The sequence below is a fragment of the Chionomys nivalis genome, chromosome 20, assembly GCF_950005125.1.
Source record: "Chionomys nivalis chromosome 20, mChiNiv1.1, whole genome shotgun sequence".
Lineage (NCBI taxonomy): Eukaryota > Metazoa > Chordata > Mammalia > Rodentia > Cricetidae > Chionomys > Chionomys nivalis.
Window position 1 is genome coordinate 38,743,424 of NC_080105.1, and position 15,348 is coordinate 38,758,771.

Below are 15,348 nucleotides of genomic sequence, written 5' to 3' on the forward strand. Positions count from 1 at the left end.
GAGCCGTGGTTCTCACCCTTTCTAATGCTGTGACCCTTTAATACAGTTCCTTGTGTGGTGGCAGCCCCCAGTTATACAATTGCTTTTGTTGATAGTTCTTAACTGTAACTTTGCTACTGTTATGATAATGTACTATCCGTGTTTTCCAGTGGTCTTAGGTGACCCCTCAAAGGGATCATAACCCACAGGCTGAGAACCACTGGGCTAGAGACTTGGAATGGGATGGGAATGAAACATGACGGGAAGGCCTTAGGGAGCAAACCCTCAGTAGAGATAGCAGCAGGCAGAGCATGCAGGTTGGCAGGAAGACGAGGAAACATCCAGAGGCGACTCTGGGGTGCTTGCGGCTGTCCCCACTGCCATGGACCGATGTGAGCTGGGTACGTTTGCCCACTCTGCTGCCATGCATTCTTTCTTGTTCTTTTTCCCCCTTACCCTGAACATATTTGCAGTTTTGATTTTGGATCTTTGATTTTCTTTGCTGAATTTTTAATTTCTTAACTGTTTCCGTCACTTCTGTCGACTGAACACTGAAGAACACTGCTAGTTTTGTGTGTTGTTATTCCCAAGGAACTGTTTGCTTCTATTGGTTTTCAAAACACAAGTAGAACATGCTGGATTTCTCAGTCTTAAAGCAGAAGGAATTATGCGTGTGCCCATGGAAGGCTTCCCAGGCTAGTGGCTCTCAGCATAAAAGCTCCTAGCTCTCTTTTACAGCCCATCAGTGGTTTGTCCTCCCACGAAGCTGATGCTTTATTGTGTAGTTTTATGATAGAGGATATTGAGATGAAAACTCTGCCTCCTTTTGATACTCAGCGAGAAGCCTAGATTAGAGCACGGAGGTAATGCTCCAGATCTAGAGAGAGTAGTGCAGCCAGCCCGCCCTTAGGAGAGAGTCAGCAAGTGGCAGAAGCAGCAAGTGTAAAACAGAGCGGTGGCCAGAAGCTGGGGACATCCGTGCTTGCTAGCAGGGCTGTTTTTTTAACTGGGCTTTCCTGTTGAGCATCGCGTGTCCTCAGGGCATTAGTGGTCACGTGGCAGCAGTTTGTAAAGGGAGTGGAAGGAAGCAGAGCTGTAGCCGTGGAATGTGCCCTCCATGACCTTACCAGAGCAGACTCTTCCTCCAGCAGACAGGCACCATGACCTTACCAGAGCAGACACTTCCTCCAGCAGACAGGCACCATGACCTTACCAGAGCAGAGACCTTACCAGAGGAGAGACTTCCTCCAGCAGACAGGCACCATGCTGGCCGCATTATCCCTTCCTCCTCTCCACAGTGCCCGCATACTGTGAGTCAGTGCAGCCCTGGGCCTCCTGGTGGGCAGCCTGGCCCTCCATCTTCAGCCATACTCTACAGTCTCCTCCTCCGGCTGCCAGCTTCCAGCCACTCCCCACAGTGCTGCTGTGAATATCCCTTTCTGCATCTAAAGGGTTTCTAAAAGGACAATCCTTGATCCAAAGAAAAATGAACATTTCCTACCTAAAAAAATCCTGTGAGGTTTCTGCTGTGGAGCCAGGTGTTTAGATGTGCATCTCTTTTTCCGCTGCCCCCACAAGGCCAGGCTTTCTCATCCTTGCCACCTGGGCATTGCCCTTTGCCCTCTTACTGTTCACAGTCTGGGAGAAGAAAGGTGACGTCATCTAAGTTACCTGACAGAACGTTATTTTATCTAGTTATCTCTGTTGATAGCTTGAAAACACCATGCTTAAGAATTTTTGTCCATTTTATGAGCCTATTTTCTTCTCAGTGTTCTGTGATAAGAGCTGTAGCTCTGTCCTGTGTTGGAAGTATTTTCAAACAAGTTCTCAATGAACAGTGTTAGTTATGATAAATTTCCTTTTGATTCTTAAAATAGTTAGTTCTGTATGGTCCCCACTATTTTAGGATTCAGGCTTATGAATAAGAGGAACAGAGATGCGGCAGTGTGAACTTGAGGAAGGGGAGCTACCTCCTGTTCTAGCCAGGAAGGGAGAGCACATGCTTAAAATAGATCTTGCTGTTGTTTTTGCATCCATTTTTTTTTTACTGTTGTAAGCCTGATATATTTTTGCCATTTGATTTGGCCTATAGCAATGAAACTTCTTTTCTTTCAGCTTGACCAAGAATGTCCCAATATTTGTTTGCACTATGGCCTATCCCACTGTGCCTTGCCCCCTCCATGTATTTGAGCCCAGATACAGGCTCATGATTCGAAGAAGTATACAGACTGGAACCAAGCAGTTCGGGATGTGTGTCAGTGATACACAAAACAGGTAGGCAGACTCTTTGTGACCTTTGACGTCTTTGTTTACACTGGATCTTTGTGTCTGGGTGAGACTTAAACCCACATTTGCTCAAACACTGGTTTTCTTTTAGTTTTGCAGATTACGGTTGTATGTTACAAATTCGAAATGTGCATTTCTTACCTGATGGAAGGTCTGTGGTCGACACGGTTGGAGGAAAGCGGTTCAGAGTCTTAAAGAGAGGAATGAAAGATGGATACTGCACTGCAGACATTGAGTATCTGGAAGATGTTAAGGTATTGAAAATGTTCTTTCTCGGGTGTGTTCTGGGCTCCCGCATCCTAGAGCTTGGTACCTACATATAGGGGAGGTTTTCTAGGCACGGAACCAGTTCTAGTCATCATTGCCGCTTTTAAGGATTAGATCCAGTTGCCTTTCCTTACCTCGATCTTGAGTCATCTGCTCATTCAGAAGAACATGGGGATGAGAATCTGCAGCCTCATCATGTCCCAGGCATCCCAGGCAGTACTGTGTTCACAGGAACCACTTAACAGTAGCAATTGACTAAATTGAACTTCTAGGTCATCGAAGTTTTAAGTTTGTCTTTACCTTATTTTATTTAATTCATTAATAATTAAAATTATTATCATTCATAGATTAAAATTTAATGTGAAAGTAAACACAAAACATGGTTGCGCTGTGTGTTGGGATTTTTCCTGTGTCAGAAACAATCTTAATTATAAAAATAAATACAACTGGATGCTACTTTAAAATGGTAGGATGTCCGAGATCTGACATTGCCAGTGTGTGTGCTGATAGCTTTCCTAAGGAAGGTTGTAGTGACCGACATCTTTCTACCAGGTCGATGTGGCCTCTCGATGTTGTCAGGACCTAGTTAACCAAACTGCAGTTGAATCAAGTTGAAGTGATTTCTATGGGAAAGGCAGGATAAGACATAGGTCTTACGTTGTCACTATTCATTGACCTGTTTTGGCCTTCATTTCAGTCGACATTTCTTGACTGTTGGGCTTAGGCACCTCACAGAGTTCTCACAGTTAGCAGCCAGAGAGAGGAAGTGAGAGCGCTTCGTTTGCCAGGGATCTAGGACGTGTAACAAAAGTGATTGACAGCTGACTGACTCCAAGTGCTGTGTCTTGTCCTTGCACCATGCTGACTGCCTCTCTGGTGATAGGCTTGACTGGCCTGGTGTTGTCCGTTCTCTCTTAGAAAGATGTCATGCGGGAGGAGGCAGAGGCAGGCAGGTCTCTGAGTCTGAGGCCGGCCTGGTCTACAGAGTGAGTTTCAGGACAAATGGTGTCGCGGCCCCCCTCGTCCAGCAAGGATGACGCGACCACCGGAGCTCTTCTCACTGCAGTTTATTCCAGGACTTTATTCACAGCTTCCTCTCTCTCTGTCTCTCTCTCTCTCTCTCTCTGTCTCTCTGTCTCTCTCTCTCTCTCTCTCTCTGGGCAAACCTCTCCCAGCCCTTAAGTAGGTCTGGGCTGCCAACCCCAGATTGCCAGGTGGGCATTGCCCATAGGTCCACGCATACGCAAGCAGCTGACAATCATTGCGTGATAATAGCATAAGTCAGGCTTTAGCCATAGGAGTTGATTATCACAGAGAGCACTCGCTTTCGGGATCGCGGAGGGCGGGAGCCAGCACCATCAGGTGCGACTCCACGCAGCTCTCTACATTGCCATCAGGTGTGGCTTCACGCAGCTCGCTACAGTTCCCCCTTTTTGTTTTGTAAAGCTACAGGCAAGAGTAGAGGTCTGATCTCTGTTAAAAATGGAACATGTGCTAGTGTCCGTCCAGGTGTCATCCACCCAGCGAACACTAGACCTGTCCGGTGTCTTTTTACAGAGGTGGGAGCTGGACACCAACCCACATGCAATCAGACTTGCTCTTCTTGAGGTTGATGTATGCTTACCTCAAGTGCAGTGCGCAAGCCTCGCATCCTGTGCTCGCTTCTATCTCTTTTAAGATAGATAGCCAAACTTGGGGAGACTGTCTGCTTCAATGGCCGTGAAGGCCTGAATGATCATAACTGCATTGCGATGCTGTGAAACCTTCATGTGACAAATGCACCACAGGCATACCAGGGAGGCAAGCACCATTAAGCCTGCTAGGGCTCCTACTCCCACCCATTCCTTCAGATGATTAATACCTATGATGATCCAGGTCATGGCGAACTGGCATCAGCTTGGGAAAGGCTGACAGAATCCCCCACTGCAGCTCCGCCATCACTTTCTTCGTTGAGCGGGTGAGGAACAGGTACAGGATCCTTTTCTGCCTCTGTCTGCACTTGCACCTTCCTCACCAGGCGTTCTGGCACCCAAATAGGGTCCAAATGATCCTGTGGGAAAACACAAACAGCGCCTCGTGCCCATGCCAGCACGGGATCGGGTCCATGCCAGACCCCTGTTAAAGCATCCTTCCAGGTCACCATTCCTTTTGAAGGACTGGACGGACATGAATGCCTGTCTGCGGCAGACTGAATGGCTAGTCTTAGGGGTTTGCTCATGGCCTATTCCCCCTTTTTGTTTTTGAAGTATCACAATAATAAGCCAGGAGGCAGGCAAAGAGGATAGTAATGGCAACCCGCGTTGTACCGGTCCCATGACTTGCATTTGATTGTTAACAGCTCGCAAATCATGTAATAGGCGCCACTTTCCCGATTTTTTCCTGATTACAAAGGTAGGTGTGTTCCAGGGGGAAATGGATGGTTTAATATGGCCTAGAGTTAACTGTTCCATTATTAAATCATTGGCAGCCATGAGCTTCTCAGAGGAAAGAGGCCACTGAGGAACCCACACTGACTCCTCTGTTTTCCAAGTAATGGGAATTCCTTCCCCAGCGGCCCCTAAGAAAAACCCATCCCTTGTCTGGGTTTTCTTAGTTCTACCATTATCGGATCTTTCTGTTCTTGTCCAGAATTCAGACAACATTATTTTTCATAATGGTTTGAGCTTTTTCTGAATATTCGTTACTTAATTTAAATCCCATAGATTTCATGAGATCTCTTCCCCATAATGATACTGGAAGTTCAAGAACGTAAGGTTGAATTACTCCGGAATGACCCTCTGTATCTTGCCAATTTAACAAATTTGCACTAACATTAGGAGCACCTGCATATCCTAATCCTTGTAAGGTGTGTGATGAGGTCTGTATAGGCCATCCTCGTGGCCAATCTTTACTAGCTATGATACTTTTATCTGCCCCTGTATCCAAAAGGCCTGTGATCTTGACTCCATTAACAGTTAGTTGTAAAGTAGGCCTTTGGTCCAAACCCAAGGATAGAAATGTTAAGTCTGTACCTGAGGAACCAAATCCCTTATCTCCTCTTTCAATGTCTTTAGCTGGATGTTTATCATGTAGACTAGGCAAAATAACAATTTGAGCTATCCTATCACCTGGAGAAATTGCGGTAATGCCTTTAGGCGACTCAACCATGATTTTAACAATGCCCGTATAGTCTGGATCAATTATCCCTGGGTGAACTTGTAAGCTTCTTAAGGTGGTAGATGATCTCCCTATCAATAGACCCACCGTGCCAGGCTGAAGGGGGCCCTGAAAGTCAGAGTCTTTGGACCCCCATTTGAGGTGTCAATACAAGTCTGGTAGTGGCACGGAGGTCCAACCCTGCTGAACCTGTAGTAGCTCGCCGCGGTCCTTGTGATGTCTGAAGGTTGGCTACTGCTCGTGACTCCCTTCTCTGCTCTGATCTTCCACTGCCCCATATATTTGGAGGCCCTGAGGCCGGGGGCCCCGCTGTCCATTTTTTGGCACAGTAACATTTACTAAGGGTTGTCCATTAATATCTTTTACTGACCTACACCCAATCGCCCAATGCCTTCCTTTTCTACATCTGGGGCATAGTCCTGGAATTGGGCATTGACTATTTCCAGCTTCCTGGGCATGTCCCTGCTGAGTGCTTCTTCCTTGAGGGCAGTTACGCCTTATATGGCCTGCCTTGCCACAATGAAAGCAAGTTCCCGTATTGTTCCCGTTTTTACTTAGCCAGAGTACAGCAGCAGCTAGCCCAGAATTGGTTAACGGACCTCCTAGCTCTCTACATGCTCTCATCCAATATTCCAACCCTCTGTTCCTGTAAGGAGTGATAGCTGCCCTGCATTCTTTAGTACATTGTTCATATGCTAACTGCTTGACTAATGGCATAGCTGTGTCAAGATCACCAAATATCTTTCCTGCCGCTTCCACCAGTCTAGCCACAAAATCAGAAAAAGGCTCTGTAGGTCCTTGGATAATCTTTGTCAAATTACCTCTTACTTCCCCTCTATTGGGTAAAGACTTCCAGGCTCGAGTAGCAAGATTGTTAATTTGCTCATACACCTGAGGTGGATATCCATTTTGCTGATTGGCAAATCTACCTTGTCCGAGTAGCATATCCGTATCCCATTCTGCTTGGGCTCCTCCAGCTGCCAAATTTATCGCAGCCTGGCCATTGGCAAATTCAATTAAAGAAGCTTTCCAATGCAAATATTGACCCGGGGATAAGCAAGCCTTTGCAAGATTCATCCAATCAGCTGGAGTCATAGCATACCTATGCAAAGCCTCCACCTGAGCCACCGTAAAGGAGGCTGAAACGCCATAGGTCCGGACAGACTCTGCCAACGTTTTAATAACTTTGAAATCTAAGGGCTCATGATATCTGTTGCCTTGCTGATCTTGAAACACTGGGAAAGCAGTCATCATTCTATCTCCTTTCTGGGTTATCATTTCTGCTCTGACTTCCTTCCATACTCCAGGACTGAAAGAAGTCCCTCCTTCTGCTCCCATGACCTCAGGATACTGAGGGGGGGCTGAAGGAGTTACACTCCTTCTTGTACTTTCAAGTTGTTTTTTCTTCTGTTCCTCCCTTTCTTTCTTCTTGATCTTACAGATAGATTCTAGGGGGACTACATAAAAGCCCTCCTCTTCCTCCTCCTCCTCATCATCAGACTCTGAATGAGTGGAAATATCCGACTCCTCTAGTTCTGACAGATTAGTATGTAAACCTGTTTTTCCTTTTCCTGGGTCCTTTTTCCTCGTTCCTTTACCTGACCCAGCATCAAACATAACCTTTTTAGAGGCTGCTCTCTCAGATCTCTCCTCCTGTTGAAGCTCTAAAGCAGCCTGGCTATGTTCTATTGCTTCATTATACCTTTGATCTTTCAAACAACGCCACACTAGCCTCCAAACTGTTTTGACACCTTTAAGAGCTAAAAAAATTGGATGTGAAGATGAAGCGCCCATCTTGAACAAATGTTAGATTGTACTTTTTCACTTTTAACCCGTCCGCTTCTTGTCGCGGCTCTACTTTTATCCTGCTCTCCCTGTTTCTACCGGTGAGAGCAGAAAACCCGCTTTTCGCGGTCCTCTTACCTGATACCGGTGCACCCCCTGACTACAGCAAGTTCTGGGCTCCACGGAGAGAGGTTTGGAGGTTCCCCGTACGGGCCACCAACTGTCGCGGCCCCCCTCGTCCAGCAAGGATGACGCGACCACCGGAGCTCTTCTCACTGCAGTTTATTCCAGGACTTTATTCACAGCAATCTTTTCCCTTCTCTTTCTCTCTCTCTCTCTGGGCAAACCTCTCCCAGCCCTTAAGTAGGTCTGGGCTGCCAACCCCAGATTGCCAGGTGGGCATTGCCCATAGGTCCACGCATATGCAAGCAGCTGACAATCATTGCATGATAATAGCATAAGTCAGGCTTTAGCCATAGGAGTTGATTATCACAGAGAGCACTCGCTTTCGGGATCACGGAGGGCGGGAGCCAGCACCATCAGGTGCGACTCCACGCAGCTCTCTACATTGCCATCAGGTGTGGCTTCATGCAGCTCACTACAAAATGGGGCTACATACACCCCGTCTCAAACAAACAAAAATAGATGTTATGGGGGATACTTTGCTCTGTCAGTTAGGGAAAAATATTGAATGAATTGAAAATATAATCCTTGTCTTAGTATGCTTGGCTGATGGAATTGTTTGCAAAAGGCAGTGTTCTTTGTAAAACTTTTGAGACTATTTTAATTTTAGGTTAATTTGTATAATGATATATCACATTTTATGAAAAAGTCCCTTGCGTGTATAACTGAATACATATAGCTGAAAGCTCGTATCTAGGAGAGTAACGTATTGGAAGTATGTTTAGAAACTGCTGCCACGTTTTGAAGACAGCTCGTCTTTGGCCATAACAATGTCTAGGGATTCTTTTTACCCTTTCATGCTTTTGTTTTTGTCTGTTCTCTTCTGGAAGATCTCAATTTTATTATTTACCTTTTCTGTAATGTCTAATGAAATCTCTATTTAATTGTTGTAGCAATGTCCTTAACCTTTGAAAAGCTTGCTCTTGAAATTTCTGTTTGCCTCTTGGCTGGTTTTGTTTTTGTCTGACATACAGCTCTCCACCATTTTAACATTTTAAGCGCAGCTCGTGGATATATCGTGTCATGCAAATCATGACTGATTTTAATGCTGAGTTTCAAGTTTTAGTTTAGTTTCTTCCGAAGTCAAATGAGTGGCCTTTTATGTCTTATGTATTTCAAAACCTCCCTGAGTCACTTTGTTGTCTTGTGTTAGTCATCCTTTGAGACATGAAAAGTCTGAGTCATTCTGCTTTTTAAAAAATATTACATTCATTCATTCATTCATTCATACATTCATTCGGTGTGGGGACAGGGGCACTCATGTGCCATGGTGCTCATGTGAGGTTCAGAGGACGACTTTTAGAAGTCCGTTTCCTTTTCACCTGTGGGTCCCCAGCCAGGTTGTCAGTTTCTGTAGCATGCCCGTTTACCCAGCAGACTGTCTTGCAGGCACCTGCTTGCTGTTTGTTCGGATGAATTAATGTGCCATAACAGAGCCCATCCAGGCACACAGCCAGTGGGACAGGAGCGCGGTAGAGCCTATAAAAATGCATGAATTCCGTGACTGTCCACCTGTGTTCTGTGAGTCTCATGGCTGGAAGATGCCTTTCATCTCACAGTCACCATCTGGGCTCCAAAGGGTTCATGGAGGAGTTCATGGAGGGGCTACAGCTTTTATGGCGGAAGCTGAAAATTGGATACTCTGTTCTCTGCCTTTTGGTTTGCCAATTTTGGAGCAAGTATTTTTGCTGCTTTTTGTTTCTGTGTTTTGACCCAGTTCTCTGGTAAAATATGTGTTTATGGCTGCCCTCCTAATACTGCTTTCTGTCATGTGGTTTGTACCCTAGGCGACCCATTTTTCTTATTGAAGTAACTATTTTATTCCAAATCTGTGCAGCCCTTCAAACCAGAACTCATTGTCCACCATACTTGGTTCTTCTCAGGCTGCCTGTCAGGCTGCTGCCTGCTCTCAGTGGAGAACAGGCCATGTTCTTCCCGGTGACTCCCAATAGGACTCTGTAGGGTGGAAACACCAGCTGTTATTGCATGAGGCTGTCATGCTGACTGTCCAGTGCTGGTGTGGACATTCCTCCGTTCAGCGGCGCTTTTTTGTGTTCTGTGTGGTTGTGGTTGATGATAAGGGCTGGGAAATTGGACCCAGAGATCTTACCAGCCATTCTTTCTAGATTGAGAATGGAGATGAAATCCAGAGTCTGAGAGAGCTTCATGACTTGGTGTACTCGCAAGCCTGTAGCTGGTTTCAGAATTTAAGAGACAGATTTCGAAGCCAAATCCTTCAACACTTTGGATCAATGCCTGAGAGGGAGGAAAACCTCCAGGTAAGATGTTGCTACCAACGGTCTTACTTTTTCATAAACCCAATAACTTTACACATTTCCTTGTGTTATTTTCTTTGATCCCATCTTTTGAATTACAAGTACATTCTCTAGAACACTGATACCTACTACATGCAAGGATGCCTCAAGGAAAGAGGGCCTCAGGGGGAGGAAGGGCTTGTGTGAGGATTTCCAGAGGGGTGAGGGCTTTCAGATGGAACACCGGCCGCCATTAAACTGTGGCTGTGAGGCCACTATACTTCCGAGCCATCAACTGCCACTTAGACCATTGAGAAATGTATGGTTTTTCCATCTTTTAGAAACTCTGCTCACCTCTCCTTTTATCCCTATGTCCTATGCACCGCTTCAAGTCCCTCTTGTCTGTCTGTGTTTGACATTTCTTTTATCATAACTATAGTTCTTGGGGTCCACTCAAGTACTGGGGTTGATGTAAAGCTGAACCTAACTAATAATGTGATTCAGATACCCTCCCTGCATGGAGCTCTGTAGGAGCAATTGCAGACACCATGAGTTTCCTGCCTTGGGGAATCCAGTCACAGACCCACGAGGAACCAGGGTTAGGCACAGCATTTTGAATTGAATCAGCATATTTATGGTTAGAAGATAATATTGCCATAGTAGAATAGATGTAAACATCCGAAGATCAAACAATAATAGATCCCCTCGTGAGGCACCATCTCTCCTTCCATCCTTCAAAGGTTGATCTGAGCCTGTCAAATCCCAGTGATTCTCTTTTCATCTGAGGACAGGACCCATGCTGTGTTTAGTGTTATGCCATGTCTTTGCCCATTTTGGTGTTGAATCTGGCTAAATAGTATAGAAATGGCTTTCATAAGACAAAGTAGAAAAGTACATTTAAAATCTTTAGAAAGTAACTTTTTTAAAGACCCGGCGGTATTTCTTCATTGCCCTCACTTTGTCCTGTAGTTCAGTCACTACCACTGGTTTCCATTAGCTACCTTAGGAGTCGGGGAAACAAGGCCACCACTGAGTGGGGTTCAGGAACGAGCGTGCTGTATGATGGAGACTGGAGGAGAGGAGGTCAGTGGGAACCACTCCAGAGGTCACACAGCATGTCACAGTGATGCGTCTGGAATGGCAGAACACCAGGCTTCACACAAACTTGTGAGGAAAGTGCTACAGTTTGAGGACCCCAGGGAGTGCCCATTGTCCGTCAGCATCAGCCGAGTGGGTGGTTTTCTAGAATCCTCTGGAATGCCGCCCCTACACACATACTTTGGGAGAGTTTCTAGAGAATAATGACCTCTCTTTCCAGTTTTGGCATGTGCTAAGAGTGCCATTGGCCTGGTTGAGTCTAACCTGGAGATATGTGGAGGATAGGGTTCTGGGAAATGTTGTCTGGGACACAGAAGGACATAGACATGAAGCGAAGTTGAGAGCCGATGAATGGAGCCATCCCATCCGCACTGTCACGGCTCCTTTGTTGTTCTGAAAGTTGGTGTCTCGTGCTTTGTGAACACCAGCACAGTGAGCAATAGGGAGGCTCTCAAATCCTCTTGCTTAAATTTGTTGTCTTGGTGGCTGCTCCTGAAATGTACAGGAACTGCCTTGCCAGAGACATGTTAATCTTTCAAATTGGGAAAGCCAAGTTTTTTTTCTAATTTTTGAATAAAAATTTCAAGTATCAATTAACTTCCCGCAGTGCTTTAAATACCAAGGTTTGGCCCCGTGAGGCATTTGGCAGGACTGGAGACGTTTTGACTGTTGGATGGAGAGCTGCTATTGATTTCTAGTGGGTAGAAGTCACAGGTACCTGCCGAAGGACTGCAGTCAGGACTGGATTAAAATCCTAACTCCATAGCATGGGAGCTGAGAGATCATGGGTGATTACATCACAGTTCCCAGCTTCAGTTCCTCAGTGTCTGTAGGCTTAATAATCCCCTGCCTTATATGATGAAGAGACTTGGTAGCACCTAGCGTGGTTACTTTGCAGTGTTTACTATTATATTTTCTTAACACTCTGAACTGTTTGGTTGGTTTTAGGCGACCCCCAATGGGCCTGCGTGGTGTTGGTGGCTGCTGGCAGTCCTTCCTGTAGACCCTCGGTATCAGCTCTCCGTATTGTCAATGAAGTCTCTGGAAGAGCGGCTAACAAAGATACAGCATATCCTGACTTACTTCTCTAGAGACCAATCTAAGTAACGAACTGCTTGGATCTTCCTTAGCTTGCTCTTAGCCCCAAGGCTGAGAGCGGTTGGATCTCATTTTAAAGTCACCCTAATCTGGCTCCGTCGATGGCCAGATTGTCCGCTGCCTTTGCACACCCAGTGCTGGTGTAGGAATTAAGGAAACTCTTCTTTTCTTCAACCTCCTGAATCTCGTGGATCTGCAAATGAATACCTTCCACTGGGTCCTAGACCACTAAGAACTTGCACAGAAAACACACACTGAATGTGTGTTAAACCTCTACGTTGTGATGAAGTTGCACTATGTACCCTACTCTAATTGAACTAAGTACTCCGCGTGTGGATGCTGTGTGCGCGCGTGTATGTGCCTGTGTGAATGCAAGCGTGTGTGCATATGTGTGTTTGTATGGGTAGTGTGTGTGCTTTTACTCTGGCTTTAAATTTTAAAAGACAAACAAAAAGCCATAGAGAGTGAACTTGCTGAGGTCCTCTATTGCCCACGTTTACAACGGTAGTCCCAGGAGTCTTCGCAGATCGAATTTGCCTCAGATTTCTTTGTCCTGATGCTTCTATTTGCACAAGTATATAAACAATGGTACAGAGTATCATTTTTTGTTGTTGGAAATCCTGCTCTTGCTGAACTGTCTTGGCCATTGACTCCGACACAGTTTCTTATTTATGTAAATACTTGCATCCCCGCGGCCGGCAGGCAGGGATGTAGTCTAGAGCCAGTCTCCAGGAACAGCTGCAGACCTGACATGGTACTGTGCATCCATTCATAAAACACTTAAAACTGTGAAAATATGGTTTACATTACAATGTACATAAAGGTAGATGGAGAACTCGGTTCACCCAGTTAGCCTGTACATTCTAGGGGGCTTTTCACATTACTGCCCGTCTCTGTCATTTAGAGTTTGACATGATAACTTGTATTTAAGGAATTAGGTAGCGTATAAATCCGTCGAGGATCTGGGGGAGGAGGAGCTTAATGTAGAACTAAGCTTGTAAGGTTTGTTTTGTTTTTACTCTGGTCTTGGTGCCAATGTTAGTTCTGCCTTATTCATATCACAGTTAGAGTACCGTGCTGTGACATGGTTATATCCATGCTGCCCTACCCTTTGGTAATTATTTGTTGCAGATTTGTGACTGTCTCTATTATCTTTCTTTTATGTAAGTAATTTGTACAAGTTTCTTAAAAATTTTGCTTTTGCTTATTTAATTTTGAATAAAAGCTAAATTCATAATACTTTTTCCCTTAAATTGTAAAGTGATGTAAAAAATCAATACAGGGACCAAGCTATATATATAGTAGAACATGTTTGGTTTTCTGTTTTGTGGCATGAGGCTTAAGTTGTAGTTTTGGGTTTTTTTTGTTTTTTTGTTTTTTTTTTTTGTTTTGGTGAGGGTGGGGGTAGTATTTTTTGAGACAGAGTGTCTCTACGTAGCTCTGGCTGTCTTGGAGTTCACTGTGTAGACCACATTGGCCTTGAACTCACAAAGATCCAATTGCCTCTGTCTCCTGAGTGTTGGGATTAAAGGCATCTGCCACCACCTCCAGCAAGTTGTGGTTTTAAAACACTTTATAAACAAAGAATGTGATGTCTTGAGGCTTCAGGTCCAACAGCCTTTGTCTAAAGTATTGTTTTTTAACCTTAAAAAAAAAATAGTCCCTATAGGATACAGATAATTCTTTTTAAATATGCAAAAAAATGTCACTAATGACTTTAAAATTTTAAAGATAAAATTCTGGCTACATTCTTCCCCATCAAGACTCCTCTTTGTTGTACACGCTTGGCCATTTTTGTCCCCAGGTCCTTAAGATTTCCCCGATACTGCTTCGGTTTTGTTTGAAGATGAGATTTCACCGTGACCCAGGCAGATTTCAGACCTGCCGCTCTCCTGGCCCAGACTCCAGCTGCTGAAATTACAGGTTCACATCCCCATGCCTGTAAACCACACCTTTGGCTGCACCCGTGGAGGAAAGACTCAGAAGACCCCACTCAGACCCACAGTTAACCTGGACACAAACATCCCCAGCATCTGTTGGTACAGGTCTATAACTCAGCTGCTCTGGAGGCTGAAGCAGGAAGATTTTGAGTTTAGGCCAGTGTGGGCAACTTAGCCTCTGTTGGAAAATTAGCATGAGCCAGGCCCTGGCTTTGATCCCTGGCACCATTAACAAAGAAGAACATTCACAGAAAGCAGCCAATGAGTGGCTAATAAGTTACCCAGTGTTCCCTTATTAATAGTTCTTTTATCATTACTAGTACTTTATCAATAGTTTTGGATTGTTAAACTTTCTTGTAATTAAAAATACTGCTAAGTGCCTACTACAATGGGAATGTGTGTAAATGGTTTACCTCTATGTTTCTCAAAACACCAGACAGTGAAAGTAGTCCCCTGTTGTTGAATCCACATGTTTAATATATGTACATGTGTGCTACACACGAAAGTGGGCTTTGAATGGTTTCTATATATTTATGCATACATACACCAATGGAAGTGGCCTTGTCTATCATTTATTCTGATTTTGTGGCAGATGCTCTATGGCAGTTTATAGACTTTAAGTCTAACTTTGTTTTTTTTTTTATCATATATTCTATATATCTTACCAAAAAGGAAAGCAAAGAGTCGTTTGTCTGCTTTATCACTTTAAGTGCTTATGTAACATCATAGGTATAATACTTTTAGCTAAAGTGTCTAGGTTGCTGCTTTTTACTCCTGACTGTGGTTTAATTCTTCTAGGTCTGACTCAGATGCTTCAGGCCAGGGGACTGTGAATGCCACAGCATTTTCCTTGTATTTTGCTCCCGAGACTTGTGGGAGTAACGAGGATTTGTTCACAAACCCCACTGGGGGCTCTCCAACTGCTCCAGCAGTTCAGACAGCTTTAGGGGTCAAAGACTGACCTCCGAACAGAGCTGAAATACGTGCTTACACACTGATTGCGGGGACAGTCACCTGCAATCTCATCACTCAAGATCACAAGTTCAAAGATGACCCAGGCTACATAGGAGACTCTGTTTTAGAAAGGAAAAAAAAAAGGTTCCAGCCGAGGAAGGAGATTATGGATGAGCAAATCGCTGCCTTCTCCCCAGATTTAAATAATAATGCAAAGGAAAGCCATGAAGGCTGCATATGATACAGAGCTTCAAGAACTGGCATGTGCTTTTGAGAATATCTAGGTCTAAGTGAAAGCTGGTGTGTTTGGCCAGAGGAAATCATGGCTTTGAAGAAGTGGAGAACTA

At 44.7% G+C, this 15,348-nt stretch overlaps 1 protein-coding gene across 2 annotated transcripts in view; it reads left to right on the forward strand.

Moving 5' to 3' along the window:
• The window catches only part of Lonrf1 (LON peptidase N-terminal domain and ring finger 1), a 35,980-nt gene extending 22,636 nt beyond the window's left edge, over positions 1-13,344 (forward strand). For both annotated transcript variants that reach the window (XM_057752611.1, XM_057752612.1), the window contains exons 9-12: positions 2,095-2,253; positions 2,357-2,519; positions 9,783-9,935; positions 11,958-13,344. In XM_057752611.1, coding sequence (XP_057608594.1) covers positions 2,095-2,253; positions 2,357-2,519; positions 9,783-9,935; positions 11,958-12,116 — 634 coding nt within the window. In that variant the 3' untranslated portion in view covers positions 12,117-13,344. The remainder of the gene's footprint in view (positions 1-2,094; positions 2,254-2,356; positions 2,520-9,782; positions 9,936-11,957) is intronic.
• The last annotated feature ends 2,004 nt before the right edge of the window (positions 13,345-15,348 follow it).